Source organism: Phocoena phocoena, chromosome 11 (assembly GCF_963924675.1).
Source record: "Phocoena phocoena chromosome 11, mPhoPho1.1, whole genome shotgun sequence".
In the NCBI taxonomy this organism is placed as follows: domain Eukaryota; kingdom Metazoa; phylum Chordata; class Mammalia; order Artiodactyla; family Phocoenidae; genus Phocoena; species Phocoena phocoena.
Window position 1 is genome coordinate 57651314 of NC_089229.1, and position 14596 is coordinate 57665909.

The 14596-nt window shown below is 57.2% G+C and overlaps 2 protein-coding genes across 6 annotated transcripts; both read right to left on the reverse strand.

The window, feature by feature from the left end:
- Positions 1–1535: 1535 nt before the first annotated feature.
- Positions 1536–8608, reverse strand: ARHGEF25 (Rho guanine nucleotide exchange factor 25). Of its 3 annotated transcripts, XM_065886629.1 has the most exons (16): positions 8460–8608; positions 8053–8167; positions 5573–5787; positions 5341–5436; positions 5187–5260; positions 4950–5016; positions 4657–4760; positions 4398–4467; positions 4189–4278; positions 3999–4091; positions 3760–3810; positions 3509–3586; positions 3122–3322; positions 2787–2967; positions 2308–2519; positions 1536–2002 (listed from the first exon to the last, which is right to left on the reverse strand). In XM_065886629.1, exons 1-16 carry the CDS (start codon positions 8556–8558, stop codon positions 1892–1894), a joined length of 1857 nt encoding a protein of 618 aa, XP_065742701.1. In that variant the 5' UTR covers positions 8559–8608; the 3' UTR covers positions 1536–1891. The 3 variants fall into 3 exon arrangements, with proteins under 3 accessions (XP_065742701.1, XP_065742702.1, XP_065742703.1); XM_065886630.1 differs by lacking the exons at positions 8053–8167; positions 8460–8608 and adding an exon at positions 6742–6838 and having other exon boundaries at positions 1539–2002; XM_065886631.1 differs by lacking the exons at positions 4189–4278; positions 8053–8167; positions 8460–8608 and adding an exon at positions 6742–6838 and having other exon boundaries at positions 1892–2002.
- A 389-nt stretch (positions 8609–8997) lies between these two features.
- DTX3 (deltex E3 ubiquitin ligase 3) lies at positions 8998–12545 on the reverse strand. 3 transcript variants are annotated; one of them, XM_065887827.1, is made up of 5 exons: positions 12479–12545; positions 12212–12288; positions 11115–11863; positions 10005–10222; positions 8998–9685 (listed from the first exon to the last, which is right to left on the reverse strand). In XM_065887827.1, coding segments are annotated over exons 2-5 (1044 nt in total). In that variant the 5' UTR covers positions 12213–12288; positions 12479–12545; the 3' UTR covers positions 8998–9609. The 3 variants fall into 3 exon arrangements, with proteins under 3 accessions (XP_065743899.1, XP_065743897.1, XP_065743898.1); XM_065887825.1 differs by lacking the exon at positions 12479–12545 and having other exon boundaries at positions 9610–9685; positions 12213–12240; XM_065887826.1 differs by lacking the exon at positions 12479–12545 and having other exon boundaries at positions 9610–9685; positions 11115–11844; positions 12212–12240.
- Positions 12546–14596: the final 2051 nt, after the last annotated feature.

Consider the following 14596-nt stretch of genomic DNA (forward strand, 5'->3'; position numbering starts at 1 on the left):
CTCCCGCCTTCTCGCTCCCGGTTCCTTTCCGCATCTGCACCTTGGGCGAAGACAGACGCTGACTCCTCTAGGGTTGCTGGTCATTCCCAGGGCCGCTGCATTGCCCACAAGAAAGTTCAGCGGCGTTCCAACTTCCCTTCCCCGCCCCCCCCAGACCCAAATCCTCATGGGGCGCAGCTTGTCCCCAGAAAGTGTAAGGGGCTCCATTGGCCTCAGCTGTTTCACAAACTATCTAGATGGGAAGCAGCTGCTATTGGATACGGATGGATAGAGAACCGCCCTGCCACACACACACCTCTGCTGGGAGTGGCTGGGCCTAAATTCCCGGTTCAGGGCCTCAGGGGGAACACTGAACAGACAGAGAACTTTGATTTTATTTCTCAGAAGCCAAAAACACTGAAGCACTGTTTATTACATTCCAGTGCTATTCACAAAGTAGGCACTCAACAACACGTATGTGGTTAAATTAAGTACAAAAGGGTCACCCACCCACCTCATGTACCCCTGTGGTCCCTAAAGAGATACAAAGGTTCCGAGCTCCAGAATTCTGTTATTTGCCCCATCCCCTCCTCCTCACATGAATCCTTAGCAGCCCTCCCCAGTCCCTGACCCCAAAGCCCTGGGGGTGGGGTACAGTGAGGGTGGGTCTCCCCTCTTCAATTCCTCCTATTGTTCCCCAGAAGTCTTATCTGGGCTGTACGTCCTGTCCCCTCCACCTTAGAGGTCCCTCCCCCCATTGTGGCCAGAGAGACCTCAGGCCCACGGGGAGACTCCAGCTCTTCCTCACCCTCCCACCCCAGCAGTCTATTGTCTGCTGAGGAAGCTCAAGTACACGTGACTGGGCCCAGGGGACGGATGGACACAGTGGACACACCGATGCCCAAGGACCCAGGACAGGGCATCTGGACACAGATCTCTGCACGTTTGGCTCTCTGTCCCAGGGGCTGTCCCAGAAGTTGGGAGAGGTGAAGACCCCTTTGGGCTCTCCGCTCTTGGGTCTGTGGCTTGAAGAAGAATCCCTTCCTGCTCAGTATGGATATGCCTTACAACCTCCCAGACAGCAAAAATAAGGACACCCAGAGCCAGAAGGGGACACAGCACCCCAGCATCCTCTCACCTCCCCATGTTCCCTGAGCTGAACATGGTGGCCCCAGAAAGAAAGGTACATTGGGCATTTGGAGCTTTAGAATCTGGGTGTTGGGGGGAATGGTGGGAAGTCACCCCACAGCGGGCTTTCCAGTGGGGTCTAGAACAGAGACCAGACGGGAGGGAAAGAGGGGCTGGGCAAAGGGGAGGATACGTCAAGGTTCTAGGGTTTTCCAGTAGCCCTAAGCTCCAGGTCTAGACTGAGAGTTGCTGCAACCGCAGGTGAGGGACAAAGATAATGACATCTTTTATCTTACATCCCGCACCCTTCTCCTTTCACCAGGCCCCTCCTCAAGTGACTGATTTGAGGGGCCAGCTGATCTCTTCCGTACCCCTTTACCCCACTTACCCCTACTTCAGCTTCCCCTTCCCTCTGCCAAGACAGCAGCTTTAGTGATATAACAAAACCTTTATTCTCAAAAAACAGAAAAAAACAAAATCAAAAACAAAACCAATAGTTTCTGTCTGGCCCTTGCCCCAGCCCTCCTACCCACCCACATTTCCTCCTTTTGGGGGGGACCTGTGATGCATGCATAGGGGTGGGGGCTGAAGGAACCTATGTTCCTTGGGCAGAAAGAAGTCTTTCTGAGTCTAGGTTCCCTCCTCCAAGTTGACACTCCCAGCCTTGCCCACCCTCCAGATACACCAAGAGGGAGGAATTCTGGGGCGCTGCCAGAAGGATTGCCCTGAAGTTCCTGGGGGAACAGAGTGGCTGAGTCAGCACCACCCCCATGGCCTTCACCAGTTACAGCTCATCTTCATCCAGCTTGGCAAGTCTGGCTTGGCAGGGAGGGGCGTTTGGAATTGGTAGAACTGGAGGAGAGTCATGGAGAGCCTGGGGGATGTCACTGGAGGCCTGAAGAGAGACTCAAGTCAGAGGATCAAAAAAGTTCAGGAATCCACCCTCACTCCTCTCTTGTCAGTGTAAGCCCTAGTCGAGCCACCCCCTCTTGCCAGACATCTCAGATTATCTGAGACCATCAGCTTCTCTCAGGGTTAAACTGGAGTGGGGGAGGGCAAGAGATGGGAAGTAGGAAGGGGCAGACAAAAGGAAGGTGGTGGAAGAAAGGAATGATACGGGGGAAGGAGGTTTGGGGATCCTGGAACAAGAGAGGACCTCCCCATTCTGCCCTTACAACCAGGGAATTCCATTCCTCATACCTGTGTGTCCAGGGACAGGGGGACTCTGGCCACCTGCCCTTTGGGAAACAGCAGCAGGGAGGGAAGAGAGCCATTGATGGGTGTGTGTGTGCTGACCTGGGCCCGATCTCCAGGCCGAATTCTCCCGGGGCTCCCCACCCCAGGACCTCCTGGCCGTCCCAGGCTGTTTGTCTGGCTCTCCCGTCTCTGGTACTCAATGGGTGACTGCAGTGCTGGGGCAAACAAAGGGACAGAAGGAGGGTTACAGCAGAGACACGCCCTTTCCCAGGGGCTCTGCTCTCAAGGACTGTCGGCCAATGTAAATCGCTTGAGGCTTTAGGGGATTCTGAGTTACTAAATCTTGAGCTAGTACTAGAAAAGTGAGGATGAGGGATGGGGAGAAGCTGGGGTGAGGGCAGGGACTGGAGATTGGGTGGTGAGGGATTCAGGACATCCAAGGACCAAGGGAGGATGTCGGGGAGGGAGGGTGAGAGCTTCACCATTGAGAAAGTCCCGCTGGCTTTCCAGGATCTGAGCCACTTGCTTGATCCAGGCCTGACTGACCGCAGGGTCTGCAGTCTGCAGGACATAGCGCTGGATCCCACCCTCTGGCCCTCTGGAGGTCAGTGCAAAGCGGCAAGGGTCGCCTTGGAGGTTCCCCTCCAGTCCCAGGCAGCTCACCTGGATTGGCAAATAAGAGGTAGCCCCCAAATTCTTCAGGCCCTCTCTGGTCCCTGTCCCCTCCAACAAATCCAAAGAGGATCTGAGGGGCCACCATCCTCTCAGAGGCCTCCCCTATCCCAATCAGACCTCTCCCTTGGGACACCCTCCCCACCTTGATGCTGCTTTTGTACACATATCCAGGCTGCGTTCCACCTCTCACTCCTCCTCCCAGGGCCTCGCTGAAGATGATGATTTGCTCAAAGAGGAAGACACGTCTCTCTCGACCCCGAGAAGAGAGCAGCCCCCCAGCCTCAGGCTCTGTGACCCAGAATGTGTCCTGGCCCAAGAGCTTCCCCTGAGCAGTCAATTTGCCCTGAAACCAAAGGAGAGTGGCCTTTGAGAAAAACAATAAGAGAAAAGGGGCAACTCTCTGCTCCTCCCTCCTTCCGCTGACACTCCCAACCAACCATCTCCTGTCAGCCCCAAGAGAGTACAGTTCCCTGTAAGGATCTCCTGAGTGCTCAGCCTGGGGCAGAAGAGCATTGCTCCATCCCTGTACCTCAAAGCCCCGCAGTCTCCCCAGGGTCATCATGTCATTACAGCGCTTGGGTACGAAGCACATGACCTCCACGGCTTGCTGGGACACAAGTGAAAAGAAGAGCACTGTCATCATTGGGAAAGAGGCGTCTTCAGACCATGTCTCTATCGCCAACCAGCCTTCCCCTTCACCACCCGCGGAGCTGGAGGAACCCAGGAGACTAAGAAGATGAGGTGTGCGTGGTGTGTCCTGTGAGGTCTGGGAGTACTCACCTCCAGCTCTTCAGTATCCATCCCAGCTCTACTATAATACTTGAGAAAATCCTAAGACACAGAGAAGAAATGCTCAGGGAGGTTATGAGAACATCCTCAAAAGCCCTCACATCCTCCCCTGAGGACACAGGTGAGGGCCCCCCGGAAGTCTGGGTGGGGAGCCTTAGGAACCCTGGGGAGACGAACGAGGAAAGGGCCATCCCAACCAGCCGTGCCCCCAGGAAACAGGGGGCCCCGACCTTGAGCAGCAGCTGGTATTTCATGATCCTCTGCACTGGTTTGATGAGGAGGTCGTTGAGCTGCAGGCGGTGCCCCAGCTGCTGCCGGAGCTCCTGGGGACAGGGACAGATGGGGTGGTGTTGCAGCCTGGAAAGCCTGCTCATGCTGACGATTCTGTCCCCCTTTCCCCGAGGTATCTCAGCCGCTGACCTCAAAATAGCTGTCCCCAAATTCTGATACCACATGCTCTGACTTGGGCTTATTCTGACAGTACACCACGTACATATGCAGGCGGCGCTCCTAACAGGAGTCAAATTCAAGGAAGAGCAGAGTGAGTGAGGAGAGAGGGCACATCTCCAGAAAGTCCTGACCCACTCCCAAGCCCCTCCCCTCCTGGGCCCCACTCTCTCAAGCCTCACATGTTTGATGAATAGCTGAGCCAGCCAATCAGGATCCTTCAAACACCTCTGTAACTCCCGCAGGAAATAGCTGGAGGGGTAGGGAGGGAAAAGGTTGGTCAAATACCCCTACTCCAAGCAACTCAGAGCTGTCTGCCCTGGTAGTGTTCCCCGCGAAGTCTCTCCAAACATTCCTCGGGCAACAATGGGCCCGTGGGTAGGATACAGAGACCACCAGACATACGCCCCTTCCCCTCGCTCTCAGGGATCCATCACTCACTCTCGATGCCACTCGTAGATTTGCTGGATGTTCCCAAACACAATCCTGTCACGACCTCGAAGATTCTCGGGTACCCCCTGAGCAGCCATGGTGGCCATGTAACCCTGTGGGAAGGTTGGGTGGGAACATGAGTGTGTGGAGCCAGTCCTGGTGGGAACCTCCCCTCCCCAAGAAGTCCAGGATGTAGGGGAGACTGGGAAGGTGGGACAGAGGAGCAACAAGGCATCTCCTAACATTAGCCCTGGAGAGAGGGAAAGGGCTGGGCCAGGGCTGGGAAGGGAAAAGGGAGCTACCTCTACAATCTGCCCCAAGTCGTCCACGTACATTTTCTCTGTCTCTACCAGTTCACTCAGGACGTACCTGGGAAGAGAACAGGTTTAGCCACTTCCTCCCTCCTGGACTAGAAGCCCCTTCATTACCACAGCCAACCTCAGGGGAAATTCCAAGTCTCAAATCTAAAATGTGAGAGACAATCCTCTGGAAGTTGCGCGACTGCGGGGGTCAGGGATAGAGAGTGTGTGGACACTTACATACTCATTTCCAGAGCCTTCTTCTGGTCCTCTTCACTCTCAGGGGCTTGGGACAAAGTCTCCTCTTCAGGTGGCTGTAAGGAAGAACATCCCAGAGTAAGCAAATGGATGCCTCTTGGGTGAGGGGAGCCACGCCAGACTCATTTCTTCATACCTGCGTCTTATCCCCAGGGCCCCCCAACAATGTGGTCAGCAGGGTCAGTTCTGGCAGCTCCTCTCCTGTGGCTAAAGCTGGTTCCAGCATCCAGTTCTGGGGGCCAGAGGTCAAGTCTCAAAGGTCAGGGACAGTAGCTGTGTCTCCCCAGTGACCAGTGGCCCCCTCAAACTGCCCTCTCCCAGCACCCTTCATGGATGTCCTACATGCTTCTCTGGTGCTCCCTCCTCACCTCATATGGTCCAGCCTGGCCACCTTCTGCCTCAGTTTCCACACTGAGACAATGTTTAGAATGATCCAACCATCTTCTCAGGCCACTGACTGGCCCTGGGGGTCCCGGGGAACAGGGGCCAGAGCTGAGGCCAGAGCTGGGGCCAGAGGGAGCAGCCAGACCCGAGGCAGCTGAAGCCGAGATACTCCCCTCACTGCCAGCAATGGAATAGGATTCTAAGGGGGTGGGGTAGGGGGAGAAAGGGGGTGATAAATTTTGCTTCAGTTCCAGATTCAGGGTCCCTAGGGAGCTCCCAGAGTCTCTGCTCTGTGATGCTCAGCCCCTCTCCCTCAGGGCTCACTTTCTTGCCATCCTCATTGGAGTTGGCCAGGAGAGAAAATTTCACCAGGACACCCTTGGGAAGAAGGACAGAAAACACCTGGCTCCCTAGGCCTGGAACCTCCAGTTACATGTGGGGGTTCCCCCATATCTGAGCATGGCACCAATATGGGGGTGAGGGCAGCCATCTGGGAAGACACTGGAAGCTGGGGGTGGCCATCTGCTCTCCTACAACCCTCCCCCTTGCAATGGGTACAGACCATTCTCTGAGAAGGGTGGTGGTGGGGGGGAGAAAAAGAGCTTAAGAGCCCATCTGCCACCCCCAGACCCCTCCTCCACCAAGTGCACTAGTCACTATAAAAAGAAAAGACTTCTGCAGCCCACCTTCCCAGCACATGCACAAACCCAATAGAGGGGGCAAGTGAGGAGAGCTCATCGGTGTTATCCTTGGCCTGGGCTCAGGGACAGAGGAGCTGTGATTTGGGAAAAAGTCCCTGGTAGACCCCCCTCATCCCTCATTCCTCCATCCCCCTGTCCTTCTTCAGATCTGAAGTAGATTCTCAGCAAAAGGATTTCAGGGAAGATGTGGTCTAGGCATAAGGGGATTGTGGATGGGTTTTTCTCATACTCAGTTGAGAGGAGTCCCCTGCCCCTTCCCCAATTTCCTTAACTTTTAACTGTTAGAAATTTGAAGGCAAGAGGGGATCTTAGAGATCATCTATTAGGTCACTTTCCTGGAAAACACAGGTATAGTCTCCAGCCTCTAAATCCCTAGGGCCGGGACAGACACAAGTCCTGAACCCTCAGCCCGCCCCCCACTCAACACTGGGCCCTCGCGACCTTACACTCACCATGTCCCCCCCGGGCGAAGCAGCAGACGCATTTTGCCAGCACTTTTCGGATCACGCGGGGACAGGCACAGCGACCCCCCTTTTGCCCCCCCCGCATGGCGCCCGGGCCCCCCCACACCCCCGACCCGGGCGGGCCATGCAGGGGGAACCACGGGGGGCGGGGACGGCGCAGGGCGCACACCCCCCCTCCCTCCTACCCCGCTCCAGGCTGGGGGAGGCGGGGGGAGGGAGGGAATAGGAAGGGGGGGGTCCAGGGGTAGGCGGAAGTCTGGTCTGGAAAAGGGCTGGGGACTCTGCAGAGAGGGCGGCGCGGGGCCGGGCCGCCGAGCTGGGCGGGGAGCGTTTCCGGAGCCCAGTCGGTGCGGGGCCCAGGGTCCAGATGTCCAGCGGGAAGGGGAGGGATGGTGGAGGAGGCTGGGCCGGGATGCGGCAGCCGCTCCGGCCTCCCGAATTGGGGGTAGTTCTAGGCCTGGTCAGGGGAGGAGGCGGGGGCCGACTCCCCGAGTCACTGGCGCTGCGCGGGTCCCCGCCGAGCGGTGAGCAGAATAACAGGCCCCGCCGCCGGGTCGCCGCGGGGAGGGGCCTCTGCGGCCCAGCTCCGCCTTCTCCCTCGCTTTCCCCCTTCAGCCAGTGCTGGGTTCCCGCCCCAATTCCCCTCCCCCAGGCACCACCTCGTACCCACTCCAAGTCCCCAGCGCCTCCGCCCCTCCTCTCTAGCCTGGGCTCCCCAGCCCCGGGTTCCCCCTCCCTCCCGCATCTCCGGCTCCGACTGCGGAGCACTGGCGTGGGGGTTAAGCCCGGCGGCGGGGTCGGCTAGGGTCGCCCCTCGGCCTCTGCGGCGGAGAAGGGCGCGGCGGATGGGGCCTTAGCCTGTGCGAAGAGGTCCTGGGGTTGGGACTGTCTCTAGCCGCGCAGGGGTGGACAAGGTCCCCCAGTAGGGGATGCGTGAATGGGGAGCTCTTTGTGGGGAACACAGCCCGGGTGCCGCCCTCTCGCCGGACCCTTCTTTCCTCCAGGCCCCGGGACTCCAGCTGAGGCTAATCACCAATTAAGGATAAGTCCTGGAGACTCGGCTGGCGAGGGGCCAGGGGTGGGGCGCGGGGACACTACGCCAGCGGGGGCTCGGGACCCGCTGAGGTGGGGGACACACAGCAGGCTAGAGGGCGAGAAGAAGCGTGGAGGTCTCAGCGTCTATATGGGTCTCATGCAAATTAGATGCGAACCTTTATACTAATACGAGCAGCATATTTTTTAATTCGCCACTTTGCGCAGGATGGCAAACTGTGCCCCACCCCACCCCTAGCTTCTTACCGGGCAGCGGAGCCCAGGCGGGGACCTCGCGTTCGCGCTCCCCTCTCTGATTCCCCTCCATACAGTTAGATTCTGGCTCGGTCCCCCCCAGCCCTAGGGGGCTTCTCTTCGGGGGCTGCGGGGACAGAGTGATCGTAAGAAACCCGCCCTCCACGCCCAGCCTAGACCTCCCGCTTCCCCTTCTCCCTCCTGTCAAAATCCACTTTGTTATAAAAGGGTCTTCGCCAAGGCTGGGGTGGAGGGAGCAGTTTACCCAAGAACGTGCCTATGATCCTCTTAATGGAACTTTTGGATTCCTGCGACTACCCCCGAAGAATTCTTGTTTGCGGGTAAATTGAGTTTGTGGGGTGCAGCCATCCTGAAGCCCCCTAAAGACCCCCGACCCCACCGTGGTCCCCCTTTCTTACCCCCTCCTGCCCGGGTAGGGCGCATGCGCGCAGCATGCCCCCCATGACCCCCAGTATCCGGTCAGTGCGGCCAGGGGCGGGGCGGTCCGGGGGCTTCATGCTGGACCCCTACCCTCCTCCAAGTTTCAGAGCCGAGGGGGCACGGAAGCTGGGGGGCTCTGAGGCCAGCGTGCGTCCGGGGAGTTGCCGCCGCGGAATCCGCCCCCTGCCAGGCTCCGCCCCCACTCCCACCCCAGCCAAACTTTTCAAAAGGGGTAGGGTTGTTCCTTTCTCTGCAACTGTAGTTCAGCAACAAACCCCACTTCATCCTGACTCCGCTGTCGAAGCACGATCCAAGGCTTCGCAGTTTTTTATCTTGGAGCCCACTAAGTACCTGCCGTTTTCCCAGGCCCTCTGGAGGCAGAGAGCCTGGGGAGGCGCCCAGGGAGTTCCCGATCACCACCCCCTTCTCCCTCTCAGCAGGTCCAGCTCCTCACCCCACCCCCCCACCCCCCACCCCGGCCCACAGAACAGAACGGGTGTGGCATAGAGAGTTGCATATTTTACTTTATTTTTATTAAATTAAAAGCTACAGTCTGGCGGCGATTCCAGAACAGGGTAAGGAGGCTCCTTCTAGGGGGCAGAGAAGAGTGGGAGAAAGACTGACAAAGACAGAGACACAGGAGAGAAAGGACAAGGTTAAGGGAGAAGGGGTATTGTTTCTGAAGAATATATGCGGCCGGCTCTGCGGGGGCTCACAGCAGCCTGACCCCCCTCCCCGAGCAGAAATTCAGCAGTGGAGCAGTATTGGGGGGGGAATCAAGAGACCCTCCCCCCACCCAGGTCCTTTCTCAGCTTAGTCACTGGAGCACATCGCAAACCAGAAAAAGCCAAGGGCAATGGGGGGGCAGGAAGACTGGGAGTATGTACAGGGGAGGAGGGGAGCAGAGCCTGGGACGTCAGACTCTGCCAGAAGGGAGTGGCTCACACTGCACTGAAGCACTCAGCCTGTGGGGCACGGGGGAGGGGATCGCCCCTCCTCCTCTGAACCCCTTCCCCAGTCAGACAGTCCCCTACTTGAGTGATGAGGGGGACAGAGGGAGAGACAACAGAGGCTCCCACTGGGTCCTACTGAAGGAGAACAGCAGGGGCCTCCCAAAGGGGATGTCCTTCAGTCATCGGTGATGCCCTTGGCTCTCAGCTCCTCTTGCACCCGGGTCAGGTAGGTGGGGTCCGGGTACCCAAACCTGGGAGCAAAGAGAAATGAGGGTCGGGGTTAGACGTTCAGGCTTACTCATATTACCCCCAGGCTCACCCTCATTCTGGTGCCCCATTCTAGCCCCTCCCCACCTTCCCTGAGATTATCCAAACCCAAGATAACTGAGCCCAATTCTGCTTATTTTTGTAGGTTAAGCTGGGCACATTAGGACCAGGATGACTATAGGAGAAACTGGGACAGGCAATATGGTTGAATAGTTTGGGGGTGGTCCTCTCCAGTTAGGAGGCTCCCAGAGAGAAATGGGGAGAAGGGGTGGAGCCAAGGTAAGGGAAGAAGGCGTTTCGCACAGCTGTGGTCCCCCTGTGCAGCTGGTCTTGTGGTGGATGTCGTTCCAGGTGATGACATTCGGTCTCCCTGTGGTCATGGACGTGCCGATAGTGAAGGTGAGACGCTGGTCAAATGCCTTGCGGAACAGGGTCAGCACCTTGTTGCCCTCAGGGCAGTCCGGGAGGTAGGCCACCCGTGTGGTGCCAGGATACCGAACTCCTGGGTTTGGGTGTTCAGCCTGGGGCGGGGGAGGCAGAGTGGGCAGTGAGCAGCTGGGCATCTTAAGGGTCATTCTGGCCAGCCTTCTGGCTGTACACCCCCAGCTAACGCTGATGGGGCAGCGACAGCCTTCCAGGGAAGGCGCAACTCTAGGGTCTGGGCAGCAGAAGCCTGTTTCCAGACAAAATGCTCATCATTAAGAGGTTCTTTCTGCTGTCCCGATCCCTCAAGCCTCAATTCAGCAACAAATGAATTCTCAAAAGTAGCTAGGCCTTACTCTCCAGATAACTCAGCAGAAATGTGAAGACTGAGAATAATTGGTCTTTCAGCCTTCCCTTCTCCACCTGAAAACACTCCCAATGCATCTTCCACTGTCTAACCTGTTCTATTTTTCTATTACTCTCCTTCAGAGCTTCCTCATCACTCTGCAAACCCAAACTGGACATTACTCTTTGTCAAGCAGGAAGACACCTTTACGTTCTTGACCGCTCCTATTTTAACCTTCCACTGTCATCAAGGTTTTCCCTCTCATAAATCTGGGATGGAGTAACGCTCCCAGCACTGTTAAGGGGGGTCAGACCCTTCCCACCGTGCCTGTCCGCACCTGAGCCACCACGTCCACAGACTTCACCTCTGCCAAGAATAGATGTCAACATCCAAGTTCATCAAAGAAATAGAATTCAATTCCTTTCTCTCATACCTATTTTCACGGGTGCCTTGGGGTCATGGGGATGGAAAAGCTAGGCTTCAAGGGGGCCTCTAGCTCCAGGGCACTTGAGTGGGAAGGCATACCGGGAGACAGCAAGACTGTATCACATCTAACAAACATACTCCCCCTCCCCCAGTTTTCCTAGGTCAGAGAACAAGCGCAGGGAAAACCAAAGGGTAAGGGCAGGCCATAGGCTTCTTACCCCCTGGACACCGGGCGGGAAGACGTACTGGATGACGATGGTGCCGTACTTCTCATAGCTGGGTAGGAGGAGTGTGGCATCCTTAGAGACCAGCATCCGCCCATTCTGGGGCTGGTTGCCCACCAGCTGCCCATAGAAGCGGCCACACATGGGGCAGGCCTTTTTCACCTGCAGGGCCCGGGTGATGCAGCCCTCGCAGAATGAGTGCCGGCACTTCTCTAATGTCTTGGCATTCTGGATCTCCCCCAGACAGATGGGGCAGGTGCTCTCCTGCTCTTCTGCCTCCTCCCGAAGGCGGGGGGGAAGAGGAGGGGGCAGGGGGGGAGGAGGGGGGGGCAGCCCCCGTGCCCCTGGGGGCAGGAGTGGGGCTGCTCGGAGAGGGGGCGGGCCTGGGCGGTGCAGCTCAAGGTGCTCCCCCCCGCCCCCCAAAGCCAGGCAGCCCATAAGCTCCCCCTGCCTCTGAGCTTTCTTCAGCTCTTTCTCTGCCTCTTTGAGCAGCCCCTTGAGAGCCTTCCGGGCCAGGTAGAGCCCATTGGGAGGGGCTGGGGGAGGGCCCTGAGGGGAAAGCTGGAGGACATAGATGTCAGAAGTCTCGCCGTCTATGAGAATGGACACACGGTGCTCCTCCCGAAGCCGGGCCAGCCGGGCAGGGGTCTCCTTGCTGAGGAAGTCCCACACAGGCTTGGAGACAGTCACTTTGTTCTTGCAGGTGCCTCCACAGGCTGCCATTCTGGACAGGACGAACGACACTGCCCCCAGGGTGAAAAGGACTCAGGGTGGGGGGTCCCCATTTGACAAATATCAGTGCCTCCTACTTCCCGTTCCTTTCCAACCCTATATTATCTCCACTCACTCAGAGGTCAACCCCCAACTCCTCCCCCAAGTTCATGTTCTGTTTCCTCCTATCTTTCAAACTCCAGCACCCACTGAAGAGCAAGAAAGCTTCTATATCTTTATTATCATCCAAGCCGAGCATCAATCTTGGTCCTCCTATACTGCTCCCAAGATCACAGAAACAACCTGCCCCTCCCCCCACATCAGGTGAGAACTGAGTTCTGTAAAAAGGAAGGGAGATTTTTGCCCTCCTTTTTGCTCACTTTGATCCTGAAGAGCTTAGAATTGGCATGCAGGCTCTCTCTCTCTGTTCCTGCTCCCTACTTGTAGGTTGTGTGACCTGGTGGGTGGAAAGGGAAAGGAGGGAAAATGAAAAACCCCTTCTCCCATTTCCACAAGCCCCAACCCAGCAGCCCACTTAACAGAGACAGGATCTGGGTGTAAGTTACTGGGAATGGGATTACTTGGAACGTGGAATAGAGGCAACCAATTTAAAGGTGAAAGTTGAGGTTCCCATGAAAGGCAGATACCTGGAAAGCCCATGGACGATGAGAGCAGCAGAAATCCCTCTGTTTCCACACTCAGCTGACCAGGACTGGGGCAGGGGGAGTGGGGTGGGGGGACTGGGTTAGGATGACAAGTGTTACCATTTTCCCCAGTCTGCCCAGAAACAAAACCTCCTCTTTCATTTCCTCTCCTTGTCTCTTGCAGAATTCCATCCCCAGCCACTCTCCAAGTTGCTAAAGAAGGAACTTCAGCATGCTAACTTTCCTCTTCCTCAGCTCTGAGGCTCTTAAGAAAGCCTAGGGGCACGGATAAGAGAAGTCTGGAAGGGAAAAGCCCACACAGATAGAGGTCTTTTTTGCCACCTCCCTCAGGTCACAAGGACAAGAATATTTCCTTTGCTCCCCAATTCCTCGCCCTACTCCACATTCCCGAATAATTCAGCCCCTATTGCTAGGGAGCCTTCCTTGAGAGTTAACCCGGTCCCTTCTGCTGGAGTCTGCTTGGAATGCCAACAAAGTGGCAGCAGCCCCTGCAATAAGAAAGTTCTCGCTGTCGCCGTCACCTTTTAAACCCAGCACGTGAAGTCCAAGCCTGCCAGCTACCTAGGCTACATTTAGGGAGGGGTGGGGCTCAGGCAGAGGGATCCGCTGGACCAGCCTGATGTCTCCCCGGAGTCTTGCCGTGTTCAGCTACAGAGCTATCCCTACGATACCTCCAAATGCAGCCCAAATAGAAAGAAGGGCCATTAGCGTGACCTCAATTCCTTGACTGATCCATAGGGGAGCAGCTCTCCGTTTGTGCCTCCATCATAGTCCCCTCAAGGCCAGATGCAGCTCAAGATTCAGAAAGTGAAATTGGAACCCTAGAGCCTCGGCTCATACTGTCCATCCAGGTGGAACACCCTCTCCCCATCAGAGAGAAGCCAGGACCTAGGTGTCCTTTGCTCCGAGTCCTGATGGCACAGAAAAGGGAGGCGGGGCCACAGTTTATGCTGGGTCCGATTCCTCTGGGGCAACCCAGGCCGGACACGGGGCCAGTCCCTCTCGCCAGACAGAGGCCTCCCACAGGGGCAGCCAGGAAGGGCCAGGGTCCCTGCGGGCATCAACTGAGGCTTCTCCACCCCTCCCCCCACGACCCCTGCAAGACCCGACCCGGAACCACCTCCCACATGGCCCGCTCGGCAGAGCCCCCGCAGCCCCACAGCTGGGTGGGGTGGATGTCGGCCCGATCGCGGGCCCCAGAACCCCCGAACGGAGGCCAAGGCTGGAGGGTGACAGAAAGAGCATTAGCGGGGCCTGGAAGGGGGCCCCGGCGCCGCGCGCGGGGGAAGGAGGCGGAGGAGGGGGCGCAGGGGGAACCGGAGGGCGCGCGGGGAGGTGTGAGCGGGGCCCGGGGGGCGCGCGGCGGGTGTGGGGGGCGCCGGGCTCACCTACCTCTTGTCAGCGCCGCCATTGCCGGTCACATGACTGAGGCTGTTGCTGGGATGACGGTCTGGGCCTTAGCAACCAGGGTGGGGGGGAGACCCCGAGAAGGTGGCGGGGGGCGGGGGGGGAGTTTGCAGGGGGTGCAGACTGAGGGAAAGGGAAGGAAGAAGGATGGCACCCCCACTTCCCCTTCGGGTAATAATCACCGTTTGCTTTGACCCCTTCTATCCACAAGCCCCTGCTCTTCTGCCCCAAACAAAAATGGAGGCGCCGTCCCAATCTTCGGAGGCTTGGGGTGGTATCGTGGAACCGAGGGTGGGAGGTTAAATCTCTTAGAGACGCCACCCTTCTCGCTTCCCCCTCCCGGGAGGGGCCCCTCTCCCTTTTCTTTCCCAGCCAGCTTCGTGGCAGCTTCTGGGAGCTAGTGGTGGATGGGTGGGTGAGGAGTGTCGCTTAGGTAGATGGGGAAGAGAGGGCAATTTCTCTGTGATCCTTTTTCTAGAAAGGCCTTTGAGGAATATGGAGTAGGAAGAAGAGTAATAGTAAAAAGCATTGGTTCTAAAAAATAAGTCCAGGACTAAACCATTTCAATCCCCTGCCTCATCGCTTGCCTTTTCCCAGATTGTTACCTTCTGTGACCCCGCAAAACCTGCTCCCAGATGGGTATTGGTAAGTGTCTCTGATTTTTCTCTTTACACAAACAGGGATACTGAGGCT